The sequence below is a fragment of the Artemia sp. Qi Xiang Cuo genome, chromosome 5, assembly GCF_049724085.1.
Source record: "Artemia sp. Qi Xiang Cuo chromosome 5, ASM4972408v1, whole genome shotgun sequence".
NCBI classification, from domain to species: Eukaryota; Metazoa; Arthropoda; class Branchiopoda; order Anostraca; family Artemiidae; genus Artemia; species Artemia sp. Qi Xiang Cuo.
In genome coordinates, this window is record NC_142798.1 from 82,675,780 (window position 1) to 82,693,857 (window position 18,078).

Sequence of the window (18,078 nt, forward strand, 5' to 3'; positions counted from 1 at the left end):
GAATCTAGTGTTTATGGAGAAACGTTTGATTCTAGATGATGATTTTCTAGAGCAGTCTATTTAAAGGAAGATATTTTCTCAGGGAATGCTTGTCGATATAATGAAAACTGATTCTCCGTCATTAGACTATTGCATGAAGCTTTTACAATGTGGTCCAAATGCATTTACACAATTTATGGACATATTAATCACGACACTACAAAATGATATTGTGGATATGCTTTTAAGCACTAGTTTAGAAATTTAGGACTTTTTTTCATGAGAAAGATGGTGTTCAAGGACGATTTACTCCTCTCTCTCTCTCTATCCCAAACAAGTTGTTGTTTTTGGTAGCTCAGTTTCATTGTGGCAGTGAGAGTGTCAACACACATAAAAAATGTTCCACACATGTCCACTATGCATGTACACACTGGGCAGCTGGTCATCATGTGAAAATTGCACACTGATTGATGAGTATGATGAAAAGTGCGGATTATGCAACCCGTGTAAATTGCATAGAGGATATGCTGTACAAATTAAACGTTGTAATTCCTGTCTTAAAGCGGTGTGTGACTCTCATCCTAGAGGGCACCTATTTTCCAATTGCCACTATAATAAATGTAATCAGTGGGAGAATCCTAAGCGTGATTTTATTTTATTGCTACGAGATTGGTATCGTCGTGGTTTTAGATTGTTCTGGTAGGAGGAGCTGGGTCAGCTATTCAACTGTTTGAACAACAAAAGAATTTGGTTTCTACGTCATCGTTGTGAAGACAATGGGTATTATGATTATAAGCCCACTGATTTTTATTTGGCTGTGACGGAATGTGATTCGCCACTTGAGGACACTGTTTGTAACATTGCTTCAAATAAACAAATTGAAACATGTGAATTCTACAGAATGAATGAGAATAGTATCATTGACTATACAAAAGATATGACAAGAGTGAAGTTACACTCTATTGTAGAAAATGCGACCCTGACATTGCAGCACATCAGGATCAGTATACTGTGAATTCAAATAATCTACCTTCATTAGTTGTTCTCTACAAATACCTATACGTAGTAAAAGATGAAATCTAAAGAGTAGAAAAGTCGTTTTTATCATGTATTTACATTTTTCATTTATTAATAAACAATTTCACATACATTTTTAGAACATTTTATTCTTAGGGCACTAAAATTAACATTAAAGACGCTTGTAGATTTATTTTCCACTAGAAAGTCATTCGATCGAGGTGAGTCAACGTAGACGTCAAGAAACGGCTTGTAGGAGTAGCCACGGCATCTGAACATGAAAAATAATAGTGCATGAAAGCCACATGTCTTAGTCGTTAAATCCTGTACTCTTCGTTGATTTTGAATAATAGTTTTTGAACTGCTTTCAATAAAGTTGCTGATGTATGGAGTGTAGAATTTATATGAAAGGCCAAGAGGATCAAAAAATTCAATATTCTTCGCTGTTCGAAAGATGCATAGCCAATGGCCAGTCTTCAATGTCGATGGACTGCTATTAACAATGATTAGGGTATTGTTAACACTTGGAATTTTTTCAATGACTTCCGAAGGTATGCAATAGGACTTGTACTGGGACATGTATGGATCCATACTAAATACGTTGATTATTTGATTTGTGTTCAGGGTGCTAGGTCTATTTGAACACTGCCGTCGGGTGTGATTTCCCAATAGGTTTCAAATTGACTAAATGACATTAACGTAACAATTCCAGTTAAAGCATCAGCAAATGTGCAGTCTAAGCGTACATTTCCTGCTCGCGTTAAGCTCATACCCTGGGTCTCCGACAGGTCCATAACAATTACGCCATGATTTTTGGAAAACATTGAATAGGTTATTCCATTTTCAAATTGTTGGGAGTAATGATCTAGGGATTGCATGGTCAACTCGTACAGAGTTCTATAGGATTGTTTGTCAAATGATAGAGGGTACATTGGAATACCATTCACTTTGCACACAAGGCTATATAGACCGAAAAAATTAAAATCATGGGGGGATTCAGTCCAGGATCCAACGGCACTACCACTCTTCAGAAAGGCCAAAGCCAATTTTGATGGTATTTCTCCATTGATAAATGATGAATAGGTATAGCTACGAAAGCCGGTAGCAATATGACGTTGATTGGTGATCGTATGGCGGACAAGAAGTTTAATATTGTTGCCATTGGCTCTTAGCTTTTCCTCTGCCAATGCAACAGAGCTCATAACCTGTTGTTTTCGGACGTGCAGAATTGCCGATGTGACTATAACATGTGCATCGGGTGCTGCAGGAAGTGTTTTTCTCAAAATGAAATTTCATGGGGCTAGTTGCAACGTTATGTTAATCTTTACATTGGGGGGTAACCATTGGGATATATTGAATATCTCATGATTTAATTTTACAACAAGATGATACTCCTGGGTCACTGCAGTAGTTAACTCACCGTCAGTATCAACACCTGATCGATATTCATAGCCCAATGACTGTCCTCTCAACTCCTTATATGCCTTTGGTGTCATCATCATAAATTGTATTTAGCTTGCATAGTTGGATAAATAATTGCTAGTGCTCACCAATGTTCCATTAATAAATACATTAATTTGTTTGAAAAGATTGTGTAGAAAACAATTTTCGTAGGAGAGACCATCGGCAGCAGTTGGAGTTGTATTATCTGACTTTTTCTTCACCGCAACATTTAAATCAATAAATGTTGATGACAAATCAATGTAGTAGTCTTCATTGGAAAATATTTGAAAGTGTAAATTTTCCGAGAGGGGTTGCTGGGGATGAAGTTATTCATAGTAGCCATTCCTGACACTGATATCAACATTTTCAACATTGAAAAGATTCAATGAAGATATGATTGATGGATGTGATTCCTTGTGAGGGAGATATGTCATCTTAAGAGAAGAAATCCTTCTTTGATCTAACAATCTTTTTCTTTTTCTTCTTATTATTGTCTTCGTTGTTTTATTTCTCAAATTCCTTGTTGATGTCCTTCACTTCCCGCCTGGGTAGAGACTGATGAGTGAATGACGCGCACGCATCCTTTTCAATCCCTTCCCATTTTGCTGAGATTTTAATTGCTCACCAACGGCTCTTGCTGAAGATCAAATATTTTCCTTAACACTCTCGTTTAAATTTTTACCCGACCCCCAGTCCTGTAGTGTTGAGGCAGCAAAATTTGATGCAGCAGGTACAAAATATTTTCTGGCAAGGGGTAGTGCAGAACGAAATAGCCTAACAAACCAGCTACCAAGACCATAGCCAGAAATTGTAGTACGCCCCTTGTAGTTTTCCAATCAATGGCCTATTTGACGTGGACTTAGAGCACCAACATAGCAATCGATATCGGGACAGACAAATGGAATTCTTCTATTGTTCATTTTAGGTGGTGCTGGTGTTGCCGACAATGGGTCGAAAATGACATATAATCACTGCTAAGCCTTTTGTTATTGCTAGAGGTTCACCCAATTAACATCTTAGTGTTAACTGACAGAGTTCCAAATACAAAGTGTTTAAAGGAACATACTGAAGATGCTTTATATTATATTGATGAACAAGTTCATGAGTTGCTTTTCGTTCAAGAACACGTAGGAGGGGCACATTTGAATTACCAACTCTCGATGTTTCCACAAAGGATGCATAGAGAAATATGCAAGAGTCCGAGGCAAAACCAGGTGGATAATCAGCAAAAATAACTTGATCCATCCCGTAAACGGTGCCAGCATTTTTCCCATTGATCATATTCTGTTTAAAGCCAAGAACGTCTCTTAGATTATCAATGAGAATAATCATTTCAGTGTCAACAGATGAGGTAATGTAAATCCTATCGTGTTCCATTGAATAATTAAAATGGAATGTACCAATCCTGCGATATGAGATTTTTATATTGATTGTACGACACAAATCCCTTATATCATCATATTCAATATATTTAAATTTAACGTGTGGATATTCACTAGATTTAAGTGCTTCAACCCATTCATACTTGACAAAGAGTGACCAATCAAATGGTATAACTTTTATATCATACACACGATCCTTTCTCAGGATGTCATAGGTATTTTTGAGAATACAATCGACAAGAGCCACTTCATACTTTCCGTCATCGAATTTGATGGCGGGGGAGAGTTTCGTCCAAAAATCACTTGTCTTATTCAAGTCGTTGTAGAAAGGATCGGAAACGTTGGACATAAATGTTACATAGAAATCATTGGGCATTGTCAGTATCTTCAATACTGATCCAAGAATTAAAATCAGAGTTGTATCCCAACCACAGAACAAGTAAGTGTTTCTTACCCCTGCGAGTACGAGTCTTTAATGTCTTTTCAATTTGATAGATTTCACTATTATTTTTAACTTTTTGTAGTTCATAGTCATAAAAGCCGCCGAGAATCTCTTCATCTTTGGTCTCGGGAAAACGATAAGTTATGAGTTTAGTGTCTAGGATTTTTGCCACTATAAAAAGTTCTGTGGACCACAAGTAATTACCCTTTTCAAAACTTTAGTTGTTCTATTAATTCGAACAGTATCACCAACATTGATTTTTTTTATTGAAAATCGTTTCATTGGAATATTGTTCAAGAAAGGTGTCAATTGTATCATGATCAGAATGATGAAACTTTAATAGGGTTCAAATTGACAACGTTTGGGGAGATGGAAGCTTATAAATAAATATGATTTTATCTAAATTATGAATAAAAGCAGAAATATTATTCAATTTGCAATATCTTGATATTTAAAGTTGAACTGATCTTATCAATCGTTCGGCCAATCCAGCCTTTATAGGACTATGACTATGATAGAGCAGTGTATTATATTTCGCTATTACTTTTGCAACATGGGGATTAACAAATTCACTACCGCGATCCGTTTCAATTTTTTTATACGAATCATGTTTGTGAATACTTTCTATAGCCTGAGCAACTTCAACGCCTCTCTTTGACCGCAATGGAATTGCATATGCATAACGACTATAAATACTGATTGCCAGTAGAATGTATTTGTACGGTATATTGTGACGTCATTGAATCTCATCTAGAGTTAAGAGATCTGCTTGCATTATATGCAATGGGTAAAAGGCTTCAGTTTTTCGATAATGAGTAGCACGAAGCCTATGATTTTTATGTACAGTATAACTTGATTCATTTTGAAGATAGTCTTGTACACTTTTTGTGAGAACATCAGTGACTTTGGAAAGAGTGGTGGGGGAACTTAAACTTCCCGCTTCACCAATATTTTCAAAAAACACCTTTCAGAACATCAACCATTTTGAATGTAAAAACGTAGTGTAACGTCCACTACCCTTTTGTATACTAGTGGTTGGCGATGGGGGTGATGGCGACATTGACTTGATACTTTTTCGCTTTTGTCTAGCTATCAATAGTGTGCTGCTGCTCCTCCTCCTCACCATTGTCAAGTTTCCACTAGGTGTGCTAGTATTTTCCAAAATTTATTTAAAATCTTCTTCTTCTTCTTCATGTTCATATTTTAATGATGGTGATGCATGTTCATTTAATTTTTTTAGAATTCGTCTATAGCTAGTAAGGCTTTTGGGGGAATTTAATGTATTTATAAAGTTCTATAGATGAGCGTCAAATGATAATAGTCATTTACGATTTGTAACCATATCATAGATTAAATCAGGTAGATTATAGCTCTTGCCCTGAATTATAATCCCTTTCCCGTTGCTATCAACTTGAATATGATATTGACCACTTTCCGTGAGATGGGTTGTGAGTCGTTTCCTTTGTTTACGATATGAATGCAGCATTAGGTTTCTTATTATCAATACAATTTTAGCCAATTCCTTCTTCTTCAATTGTTTTTCAGCAGAAGCAAAATCCTGAGAAGATGGTTCTTTTTTTTTATCAATAATACTGGTCCTCACACGATTAGGCTTATGTTTGTCCACTCGGCGAAGTGCATCTTGAAGTAAAAGCATTTTTTTATCATCCTCAATATTCTCGTTGTCAATGAATTTACTCAGATTGTCCTCAAAGTATTCCACGGCTGGGAGAGCGAGTTCTATTGGAGTCAATTTATAGGGTTTGGCCATTCTCTCTCTCTCTATAGAAAACTGTTAATGATTTCTGCGAGTAACGGTAGCAAAAGTGGGACATATTGGCAATCTGCCATCAGAAGTCGGGTCTTTTTAAGATTCATTTCTTTGTTTTAGAGGTTCATACGTGTAAGCCGGACCGAAGCAGCTTTACTTGTTTTAAAACTGATTCTGGCACTTGAACATCATACTCAGCCAAATACCAACTAAATTAAGGTATTTAGATGAATGAAATCATTTGCAATACCATGTTTTAGTATGGCTTTCCTAAGCGAGGGTATTGAAGTGCTTAGAACTGAAAATAAATGTCTATTTTCATGTAGTTTCTTCAGTGTCATGATGGCAACTAATAGGTCTTTTTACTGCTCACGGTGAAATACACTGTAATTTCATTGTCAAAAATATCTGTGACTACACGCAGATCCTCGGGTGTATTTTGATTAAGATCCAATCGGATATATCCGTAGGGTTTATTAATTGCCTGATTGTATGCTGAGAGCAGAAATTTAGGTGCGCCGGAGTATATTTGTTTATTGAGAGTTATTAGTGAGCTAGAATCACGAACAACTCTGTAGATGATATAGTAGGTGCAGTTCAATGCAAGTGTTTGCATACATTTGCTCTGGTGAAAGAAATTGTGTAGAACCAGAGTAACGGAAATCTGTTCATGATGAGAGCAAACAGTGAATAATTCTAGCATTTCCTAGGACTATTGTTCAATAGAGTCAGCCAGATCGTCAATAATCACCAAAGAGTTTTGTTCAATAATGTTGAAAACATCAAGTCCCTGTATGAATTGTATCTGCACCAACCCCGACGTAGCAATTGTTTTTATTTTATCGTATGACTCCTGCCAAATACTGTAACAATGTTAGATTTTTTTCGGCTTTTCCACAAAAATTTTATCGCAGTTTTTAATTATATTAGTTAAGAGTTCTGTTTTGCCTGACATTGATGGCCCACACAGAAACGATCTGAATGGTGTTTTAAATTGAAACATGTACCCTTCAACAGTTCTCCTACAACTAACTGTAGACTATAGTTGTCTAATGACTAAATAATTTCCCGATTAGTCCGTTCAAGAATAATGAGAAGAAGAAGAATAAAGAATCATATTTTCTTTTATTATACATAAAAGTAATAGCACTTTATAAATACTACATTGAACATGAAAAAAGCACATTAAACATGAAAAAATACACTTTTTTTAATTTATTTAAAATAAAAAATACAACATTTATTTTACATAAGCACAAGAAAAAAAGACAACACTTTAATAAATCCACTTTTTTTAATTTATTTCTAAAAAATACAACATTTATTAGAATATACAGACTTAAAATAATAATATCACACTTTTTTATTTACAACATTTTAAATTTGAAATGGGGTCCCCCCCCCCAGGGGGGTGGCCGCTGAGGTTTCCGAAGGCTGAGGGTGGCCACTGCGCCGGCCGGAAAGTGCCACGAGGCCCGCTGCGGCGGGCCGGAGGGGGGCATTAAATAGTGGAATTTGTGAGGAAATTTCTCTCCCTTGCACACACACACGCACACACACACATTGAAAATTGTTTGTGATAAAAAAAAGAGAAACACCCACCATCCAAAGAAAACACCCACCACCCAAAAAACCCTCCCACTCAATTTGTACTTTTTTAATGAATTTAAGTTAATTTTTGTAGACCGAGTTGTTTTCTGTACTCTACACATTCAACTCGGTCTAAGATTAAATAGTGACCGTGTGGTAGTACCTTCACACCATCCTCAAGTACATAGACTTTGTCCGATATGGCCGACATGGCGTTTTTCTCAACTCTAACTGTGTAGTTTTTAATTTGTAAAGAGCGAATCACCATGGCTTTCGCTCTTGGGACTAAACTACGTTCCACACAGTTCCTATACACACTCATGTCGAAATTATTTTTTATAAAGTATGTGGGTACCCCCTTGCAAATACCCTTGTTGTGCATTTCCACACAGTATACCTTTGGCCCAGGAAACAAACTACTGGATATCAGATCGCTACCCGTTTCAGATTCTAACATTAACAATGTATTTGGGGCCTTGCATTTCACTAGCTCTGGGTAGCGGGATTCATCCCAATTGGTGTAGTTCATTCGTGAGCTAATGTACTCGCCATTTTCCAAATCATTCAATAGATTTTTAGTTTTGACGTTTAACAGGAGTGAATCAGTGTCCCCGTAATACACTTGAACTTTTCCCTCAATCGGCCACTGTACCTTGCTTACATTATAATAAAATGACAACATGAGTTTTGTAGATATTTCAGTTATTGCACTCCCGCCTGCAATATGTTTTTTTAAAACAATGTTTCTTTTCTTGCGATGTAGGAGCACCATATTAGAGTCTATGATTGTGAACGATGTGAAAATTGGATCCGCAATGATTCGAGCACAATCTTTGGGATTGGTTACAATGTCACATCGAGTTTTGTTTCGTACGCTTTCGCACATTTTACCGAAGGCTGAGTTCAAAATGAGTTTATAGACTTCTTTTTCAACTTTCGTTTTCGCTTGTGAACGCTTACTGACAAAGGTGTCAATAAACGTTTTCATGTAAGGCTTTTGATCAAATTGGACGGCTTTATGAATCTTTGTGACTTTGAAACCATTGGACACCATCCATTTCAATAGCACGTGATGAACAAGGATATTCTTTTTCGGGTTGAGGTCGGCAATTAGTGTTTGTTTTGAAGGTACCCAGTGCATACTTCCATCCTCTACTAAAGATAAATTTTAGGGGCTCAGAGAGTCCCTACCCACCGGTCTATTTATGAACGGAAAAACAAAGTCTTTTACCGAGTCATGGATTTCCATGGGTATTTCAGCGTCAATTTCAAAAAACCATCCCTGTGCCCCATTCTCCTCAACAATAGCAATGTCGGGGAAATTCGAAGCACATGGATTGTTAAGCTATTTATAATTGTCACACGGCAAACAGTAGTGAGACATTGCCGATGGGTAAAAGGAATTCATATCCAAAAAAACTGCGTCTGACTTTTCATCGGTGTGCTGTCCGGTCGGGTCAGTTTTCATGATACGGTCCCCGTGAAAAACATACCCACCCCTCATTGATCTCTCTACAAACAGATGCTGATCCACATCGGCGATCAGACCTATTTCTTCTTTTCTGATTTTAAGTGTCAAGTCCATCACCAGATCAGGAGTGGAAAAATAATAACCTAAATCCAACCCAAATTCCCCATAGATTTTATCCATATTTTTGCACACAATGTCCAGAAGAGTAAGTAGGTCACTGGCCAAATATAGTTTACAATAATCCCACCAATTTTCACATCCGCCCTTTGCCCAAACCCTCTTAGCCGATTCGTAGTCGCTAGTGTTGCACTCACTCTAAGTAAGATAATTTTAATAACTTTCAATTTGTTGTAAAGCAACCCAATCTAGCTTTGATGAGAAGTTGTAGCTACAATAATGATATAATCCCTTACACGTTAATAAATCATACATTGCATCATCCAGAACTTACCTTTTAAGGAGGGGGGAGATATAAAAATTGTCGCTTATCTGTACCTGAATCAATTGACTCAAGGACTTTGGGAATAAGCTGAAAGAGTCTTAAAAACGGATTTTATTCAGGCAAGTGTTGCTTTTTTCAACATATTTCTGTATGAATACTCACAGCAGTTGCATCTCTGATGATTTGTGTACAACTTAGTATAAAAGATAGCCATTGACCCATGCGTTATCTACAGCTCCAGCCTTTAAAATGTAGGTCAATGCCGGTAAAACAAACTTTAAGTCGTAATTCGCCTTGTGGATAAAAACCGGTATGAAATATTGCTATCTTACGTTTAAATTGCACGACGGATGTGCTACCCCTCTAAAGTTATTCCCCCCCCCCCACCGATATAATTTCCTGCCACAAATGATCATTATCGATCACCTTTCTCTTTCCCCCATTCCCAGCACCATCATCAAATTCCCCCTTGCAATCCCAACATATTTTACGAGTTTTGATGGCCAATCTGTCATCTGGTGATAGGAGCATAGGATAGTTTGTGTAAAAAAGGCTCGAAATTGCACCATTCGCTGTTTTAATTAGACTGACCAATGCCGAGGGCATGCAGTCTTCGCCACCCAACATCTCAACTACATCCAGCACTTGCACGGTATTATTGGAATCTCGTAGCGAGACCCCTATGGCTTCATGTATTTTAACACGATTTGGATTTGACGAATCGTATACGTCTGTGAGTCGGGCCTCGCAGTCCAAAGCGATCTTATTGCTCTGTAGGAGCGTGTTCTGGAAATTCTTAAAGCGTAAGATCGCTCTTACGTTTCCACAGCCTTGTATCTATGACGTTTACAGTATCGCATGTTATTCTTCAACTTTAAATCAGTCCAAAATTAAGACAGACATGTCAGACAACAACAGTGTTCCTTCCGATTTTTACCCTCACATAAAACCCTACTAATATCAGTAACTGGATTAAAATACTGTATTGAATCAGGTTCTGTAAGTGGCTTGTATAGAAGCCACACCCAATGTTCCACTTATTCAATTGAAGGAGCCCTCACTAGGAATAATACGCCCCTTTTATCGAAAGGGTGTCCTTTCGTGAATTATATTTAATACTGTAACACCATGATAGCAATATTTAAATTTGCATTGTCTCATTTAAAACTACCAATTCCCTATCTTGTGATGCAACATTGACATTCTAATCACTTGGAAAACAGAATGAGAAATTTTGAACCCTCCCTACCATTAACTGCCAATTGGTCCAAGTTTTTCTTAGAAGCATCATTTCGCAGAGGTCTAAAGGCGGCAATTAAAAATGCATATTTGAAACATTTTAGCCTCGCATCGAAACAGATTCGTTGTATCCCCCTACATCCCTCTAAATCTGAATGGTATTTTAAAACTATAGCCCTCTCCCCACCACCACCTCTTAAAATAAAATCCTTTTTAAACCTACAAATATTAACGTTTAAATTCTCAATAAATAAAACCACCGACCCGCTACCCCCCTCGTTATAATTTTCCCATTTAGTCTGAATACTATTAACCCAATGTAGAAAAACCTCCTCATAATTTGACAAATGCAGGCGAATTGCCAACATCTCTGTGTGCAAGTATTTCAAATACAGCTCGCTCGCATTTTCATTTAAAAAAATATTTTCAGTGCTATTGATGCTTTTAAACTGATTCTCACCCCCCACGCCCCCATCTGTTGTTCAAGAATGGCTCGAATCTTATTAACATATAAATGGGTAATGTCCAGGGGATCTGTTATTATATCCCCTGACATCAAAGAGTTAAATGGATCACCGAATTTGGCACTGTAGACCTTTGTTTGGTGCAAGGTAGAGTTGGAAAGAAAAAAATCTGGAAGTGGGGATACTTGTGATGATGTTATATCATTATTAGTACTAGCGGTATCATTAACCAGAATAGTGGGGGTTGCACAGAATTGTCAATAGCACCACCCCCAGTCTGTTCAATTGCATTGGATGGACGTGGCATGAAATCCCCTAGGCTAGTTAGTATATATTTCAGAGTGTTTGGGGATAGCTGATCAAGCCAACCTGAATTTTCCTGTGAGGGAATTTCTTTATGAGGACCCGGTTGAGATGCACTACTACTAACATCACCTAAATGTTCTTTCATAAATCTATCTGTCCGTTCCGGGTCCTCCACCATGTCAATGTCACAAGTTAGATCGACTACCCTGGCCATGTCCTCAAAACGATCATTTAAAAAACCTCTATGCCGCTCCTTATTATCAAGAGCAAGTGTATGATCATACCTAAACTCCGTTGGTGGTGCAATGAATGTTTCAGGTCCACTAAAATTGGATGATTCATGACCTGATGTTGATGGCGCTGCTAATTCATTAATCTATAGAAAAAAGGTTTATTTTCTATCTGAAATAACCATTATTTTTATAAAGTTTAAAAACTATGTCAATTTTTCACCCTATCCTCAAAACTGAATTTCCCCCTCCTAGCATTATTTTAACTAAATACTTTCCTCCACCCCCCAGAAAGTTCAGAAAGACGCAATACCCTATTTAAGCTGAAGCATTTCAAGTCAGATGTTTATCGGGGTATTAAATAAGTACCATTTTTACACCTCCCTCAAAACTTAATTTCCCCTCCTAGCTTTATTTTAACAAAGTACATGCCCCATTGGGACTTATTCATTGTCTTGGGTATTTTACGATTTCTCATAGGCCACTGGCCTAATTTGGCTTTTGTGTGTGCCCCATTGTTTTCGTGTGGGATCCATTGTAATTGAATCCCCGTGTAACTGAACCCCAAGCAACTGAACCATCGTACATCTAAACCCTCGTGCAACTGAGCCCTCTTTAACTGAACCCTCATGCAACTCACCCCCCCCCCCGTGCAACTCCACCCCATTTAACTAAACCCCGTGTACCTGAACCATCGTGCAAGTGAACCTCCGTGCAAGTGAGCTCCTCGTATAACCGATCCCCCGTACAACTGAACCCCCTATGCAACTGAACCCCAGTATAATTGAACCCTCGTATAACTAAACCCCCATACAACTGAACCCCCTGAGCAACTGAACCCCCTAAGCTGTCTGGTAAATGGTGCTTACCAAATAAGCTACTGCTAGCTCGCTACACACTTTTCTTGGGGCATAGTGAATCACGCTTTCTCTCCTCAGATTCATGTCAGTGTCGCCAGTCTCATGATTGAGCTTTGGTCATTTTTGACTTGACGCTTGAATATCTGAGTCCTGGAAATAAAAATCAATTTTTGGTTATTCACTAGATATTTAAATACAATGTACGAAAAAAAATATAATTTCAACTATTAGCTACAGTTGAAATTTATTCAGAATATTAAGGGTGGGCACACCTTCCTCCAACTCCTTTTTTTTCTTCAATAATTACCCCTTTAGTAAATACACACGCGTACATACAATGATCGTCTCAATTATATATGGCAAGGAAGATAATTGCTATCTGTTGAGTTAAAATAGAAATTGTTGGGAACGCTATTTCACCGAGATATCTTTATGCCTGGCCATCTGCTTTGAGGCTAGCGAAAAATGTACGATCTGAAGCATTTCAAGTCAGATGTTTACTGGATATTAAATATGTACCATTTCTATCCATCCTTCAAAACTGAATTCCCCCTTCTAGGTTTATCTTTAACCCCAATTATTAATTTTGGTTAAGGTTTGAATGCACAGAGGCATAAAAGTGCAGTTTTTTGACCCATCAGTAACACACCCTCCCCCAACAATACAATAAGAATGAGCCACAAACACATAGAAAAAGGTGCATAAGAAACATTTAGAGCCAAATAGCCTATAAGTGTATTGGAATGCCATAACATAAATTTTTAAATACGATACATGAAAAAAAATACAATTTTAACTATTATTTTATTCAGAATATTAATAGGGGCGCCCCTTCCCTCACCTCCTCCTCTTTTCCTCTACAATAATTACCCCCTTTAGTAAATACACGCGCGTACATACAATGATTGTCTCAATTATATATGGCACGGAAAATAATTGCTATCTGTTGAGTTAAAAATAGAAATTGTTGGGAACGCTATTTCACCGAGATACATGAAAAAAAATACAATTTCAACTATTATTTTATTCAGAATATTAATAGGGGCACCCCTTCCCTCAACTCCTCCTCTTTTTCTCTACAATAATTACCCCCTTTAGTGAATACACGCGTGTACATACAATGATCGTCTCATTAAGTTTTTTTAAAGCGCAGTGAAATGTAATCTCACGAGAAAACAGCCTTCTAATCAAAAATATCTAAACAGCTGCTATGAAGATGTGCAATTTATCGTAGCTTCGAGAGCTTGCATAATTACAGAAAGTTCCGCTTTCTGTATGAAACTCAAATGATAGATATGAATAAAAAGGATATATTAGTCGAGGAATAATGTATATTTATTCACCAATATAATTTTTTTATTGTCCATTTAGAATGAGCGAATTGATTCTTGTTTGCTTATTACAACTTCTATTAATCAACTGACCCAGAAATGATCAATTTGTCCAATTTATCTAGCAACAAAAAAATGTTTATAACGAACTGTAAACCGGTATTTCTTGGATGAGACCTTTCTTTGATTACGCAATTTGACAGTTTTTATTTTCTGATTTAAAAAAAATGTTATGATGAAAGTGCGTCAAAAACCAGTCCGCTTGCGTTATATAATCTCAATTATACTTTCAAAACGTGTTTGTTCACTTTATAGGTATATAATATAAATGGATTGGCCGCTTTTTGCAATGTGCACGTCAAACTACACTGTATATTTATGCCGCAGGCTTGTGTAATTTCATGTAAAATTGAAACCTTTATATAGATTACTACTTTAGAGGTTGGCCATTTGACCGTTCGATCACGTTATTATACCCTGGGGCAGGGTATATTATAAATTGGGTATTAACAACCCTATATTTACAGAACCGGTGCGGTAGGCGCGGGCATCCCATTATAATATTTGGCGCCACCGGGGGCTTTTCCTTCTAGTAAGTGGTGTAGCACCATTTTCGAACCAATAAATTGTGAGACCCGTACCTTACAACCACAATAGTCAGATTACAAAACTCCGATGTCGACAAAAAACCCCAGGGCCTGGGGGAAGGCGTTGTAAGTTTTTCCCTGCGGACATGTAATGTTCTTATCGAAGGGAAGCTCGTATAGACTTCAAAGTTTGGTAAAGTTCTACCAAATCATATTATTGAGTTAGGAATAAAGTGAATACACCATTCGATGCCTTTTTTTATGCTGATTAGGAATATAATAATCATTTCTATCAGGAATGAATTTCAGCCCCACCCCCCTATATATACCTAACCTAACCTAACCCTGAGTTGACAAATATAGGGGGAGGGGCTGAAATTTATTTCCGATAGAAATGATTATTATATTCGTAATCAGCATAAAAAAAGGCATCAAATGGTGCATCCACTTTATTCCTAACTCAATAATATGATTTGGTAGAACTTTCCCCTAAGTTTTGCTCGTTTTATTGGAAATTGAAAGTTATAGTTTAATTTTTATAAACAAAAAGTGATCGGAGGGCAGCTAGCCTTCTCTCTGCCCTTTTTCCCCAAATTTATCAGATAAAAATTTGAGATATATATTTTGTTAAAAATAGTTTGAATTTCAGATAACAGATACTCCAGTGTCGACACAGCCCCCCAGGGCCCGGTGGCAGGCGTTTTAAATTATTAAAACGGATATATATGGTTCTTATGGAAGGGATGGTCTCATAAACTTCATAGAGGGCTCATTTGATTGGAAAATCAAAGTTTTAATTCACTTTTTAAGAGTCAAAGGTGATCGGAGGGCAGCTAGCCTCCCCCCATAGTCCATCTGTTTTCCCAGAGGCACTTCATATAGAAAGGGTCGTCGTATAAACTTCAAAGGGGGCTCATTAAATAGGAAATCGCCTTTTCTAGTGCACTTTTTAAGAGTCAAAAGTGATCGGAGGGCAACTTGGCCGCCCCCCCCCCATGCTCTTTTTCCCAGAATACATCCGATAAAAATTTTAAGGTGCCATTTTGTTAAAAATAGTTCAAATATCATATATTTGAATAGTTCAAATATCAGTATTGATTCAGAGTTCAGAGAGTTAAGAGCAATTCAATCGGATAAAATACAGGATTAAATCTGGACAGCTTGCGTAACCAATTTTTACCTGTGTGTGGCTTTGTGCCAAAATTGCGATTATCTTTTTTCAAGACAAGAAAAATAGCGTATTGCTTTGTTACGATACTAAATCAAATTAAGGACTACATTTGTACATCGATAAGATCCAAAGTGTGAAAATGACAAACCAAATAATAGAGGCGGAGAAAATGCAAAATGCCCAGTCTTTCCGAGAAATAAATTTCAAATTGGATTTATTACCAGCGCTTTCGGAGAAAATTAATGCAATTCCGGGACTTTCGGATAGCATTGCTGCCTTAAAATTACAGAAGAATAACATTAGTATACAGCTATCTAGCAATGCTAAGACAAATGAAGAAATTAAAAAAGAGCTGGAAAATGTAAGATCAGACCTAGTAATCACATATGAACAAGCCAACCAGCTCGAAGCAGAGCAGAAAAGAACAAATTTGATTATTTATAATTATACTCCGCAACACCTTGGCAACTATACTGTGAAGAAAGAAATTATGGATTTATTAAACCGTGCTATGCCATATCCCAAAATAAGTCGGGGTGATGTACGTGACATTTTTATATTGAAATCAGGGCCAATAGTAGTGAAGCTAAACTCGGTCGAAATCAGAGAATACATCTTAAGAAATAGTTCCTTATTGAGAAAGGTAGGTCTATCGGTGGCCCCAGATTACGCGGCTAAACAAAGAGAAGCCCGTAAACACTTAATGGAAATTAAGAATCTTGCACAGAACGACGACCATGATGCAAAGCTACGAGGTGACAAGCTGTTTATCCAAGGTAGACTATTTAGGTACGATGGAAAGGCTGTGATTGAGGTTAAAAGTAACTTGGTCCCAGTTAAAAATCTTGGTCCACCTCCTAGTGCTAGGCTCCCAAATTACCCTACTGTTATCCCGATGGGGCTAGATAGTGATGCCAGTGATAGTGATGCCGAGACAGTCATACCATCAACAGCCTATTCTCAGGCAGTATCGGCAACTAAAAGACCTGCTAGTGCTATTATTAGCCCTAATGACCTACATCAACCAGGCACTCGTAACGTGGCACCCAGAGGAAACCATTCTCCAAGAAATGGACTTAACAGAAGACCTCGCAGTCGTTTTTCCCGTGTTTTTCTTGATAATAGACAGCGAGTGCTAACAGATATTAATAGTCGCAGTCGTGAGTATTACCGTTTTGCCTTTCCCCCGACAGAGGCCAGGAACGAGAAACGCGAAGAAGTGGCTAGTGATCTTAATGCACTGATAGAAAGCATAGATGCATAGGAAATAAAGAGCCATATACTGAGTTTAGTGTCATAGAACATACAAGGACTACGTGATGAGTTGCCTCATTTATATGATGAATTATTTTCGTTTGATGTGATTTCCTTTATTGAAACATGGAACGATTATTCTCCTATATCACCTCTCCCAGGGTATTTGGTTGAACAGGTTGTGCGTAAACCAGCAAAAAATAATAGACATTATGGTGGTATTTTGGTTTTGATTAAATCATCAGCTATTGATGGTTATGAAAGAGTTAATAGTAGAAAATTTACTTTGGCTGCGTATTTGTTTTAAATGTGGGAAGAGATTAATTTTGGGCGTTGTGTATATCCCTGCACAAAATAGTTTGTATAGTCGAGAAAATACTTGGGAAATTTTAGATGATGAACTGTTGCTAATACAAGAAAGTTATAGTGATTTTGAGTGCGTTTTGATAGGGGATTTTAATGCTTATACTGGTGTTGAGGTTCCAGATTTATTAATCCCAGATTTAGGAGATTTGGTCCCAATTTGTTGTACAATACTGCGAAGTAATCAGGATGAAAAAAGAAAAATTAATGTTTGGGGAAGAAAGCTCCTGGCACTTTGCGGGGAAAATGGTCTGATCATCGCGAATGGAAGGTTTGGAAATGATAAGGGTCTGGGCGAGTTTACTTGCCTTTCGGGCCCAACTCCAAGTGTTGTAGATTCTGCGCTGATTAATACGAAATTTGCACATGAATGGATTGATTTTGATGTACTACATTTAGTTGGATCAGATCATAGAGCTATTAAGCTTGTATTAAAGACTGGGAAGTTTCAGGATGATGTTTCCCGAGTTGGAAATTTATGTAATGGGGAGCTAATATTAGAGGGCTTAGGAAATTGAATTATATATGATTTAACTGATAATGATTTTGAAACATTTAAAAGTGAGCTTATGAAGTTGCATGTAACAAATAAGTTGAAAACGTTAGAAGAAGATGGAAAAGATATACATGGTATAATTATGGAGTTAAATGAAATAATTTGCAGTTGTCCAGTATCGTATAATCTGAAAAAAATGGAATGACGGTCTTGGTTCCCGTGATCTACCAAAAAATTTAG

General features: G+C 37.2%; 2 protein-coding genes across 3 annotated transcripts in view; one reads left to right on the plus strand and one right to left on the minus strand.

The window, feature by feature from the left end:
• LOC148952624 (major facilitator superfamily domain-containing protein 6-A-like) overlaps positions 1-18,078 on the minus strand; it is a 747,865-nt gene that overhangs the window by 715,577 nt on the left and 14,210 nt on the right. The gene's annotated exons all lie outside the window — the stretch shown is intronic.
• Positions 15,865-16,989, plus strand: LOC148952628 (uncharacterized). The gene has a single exon (XM_089089241.1). It carries the CDS (start codon positions 15,865-15,867, stop codon positions 16,987-16,989), a length of 1,125 nt encoding a protein of 374 aa, XP_088945367.1.

Excerpts from the sequence above, each read along its gene's own strand:
- LOC148952628 (XM_089089241.1), top strand. The coding sequence starts at position 15,865 with ATGACAAACCAAATAATAGAGGCGGAGAAAATGCAAAATGCCCAGTCT.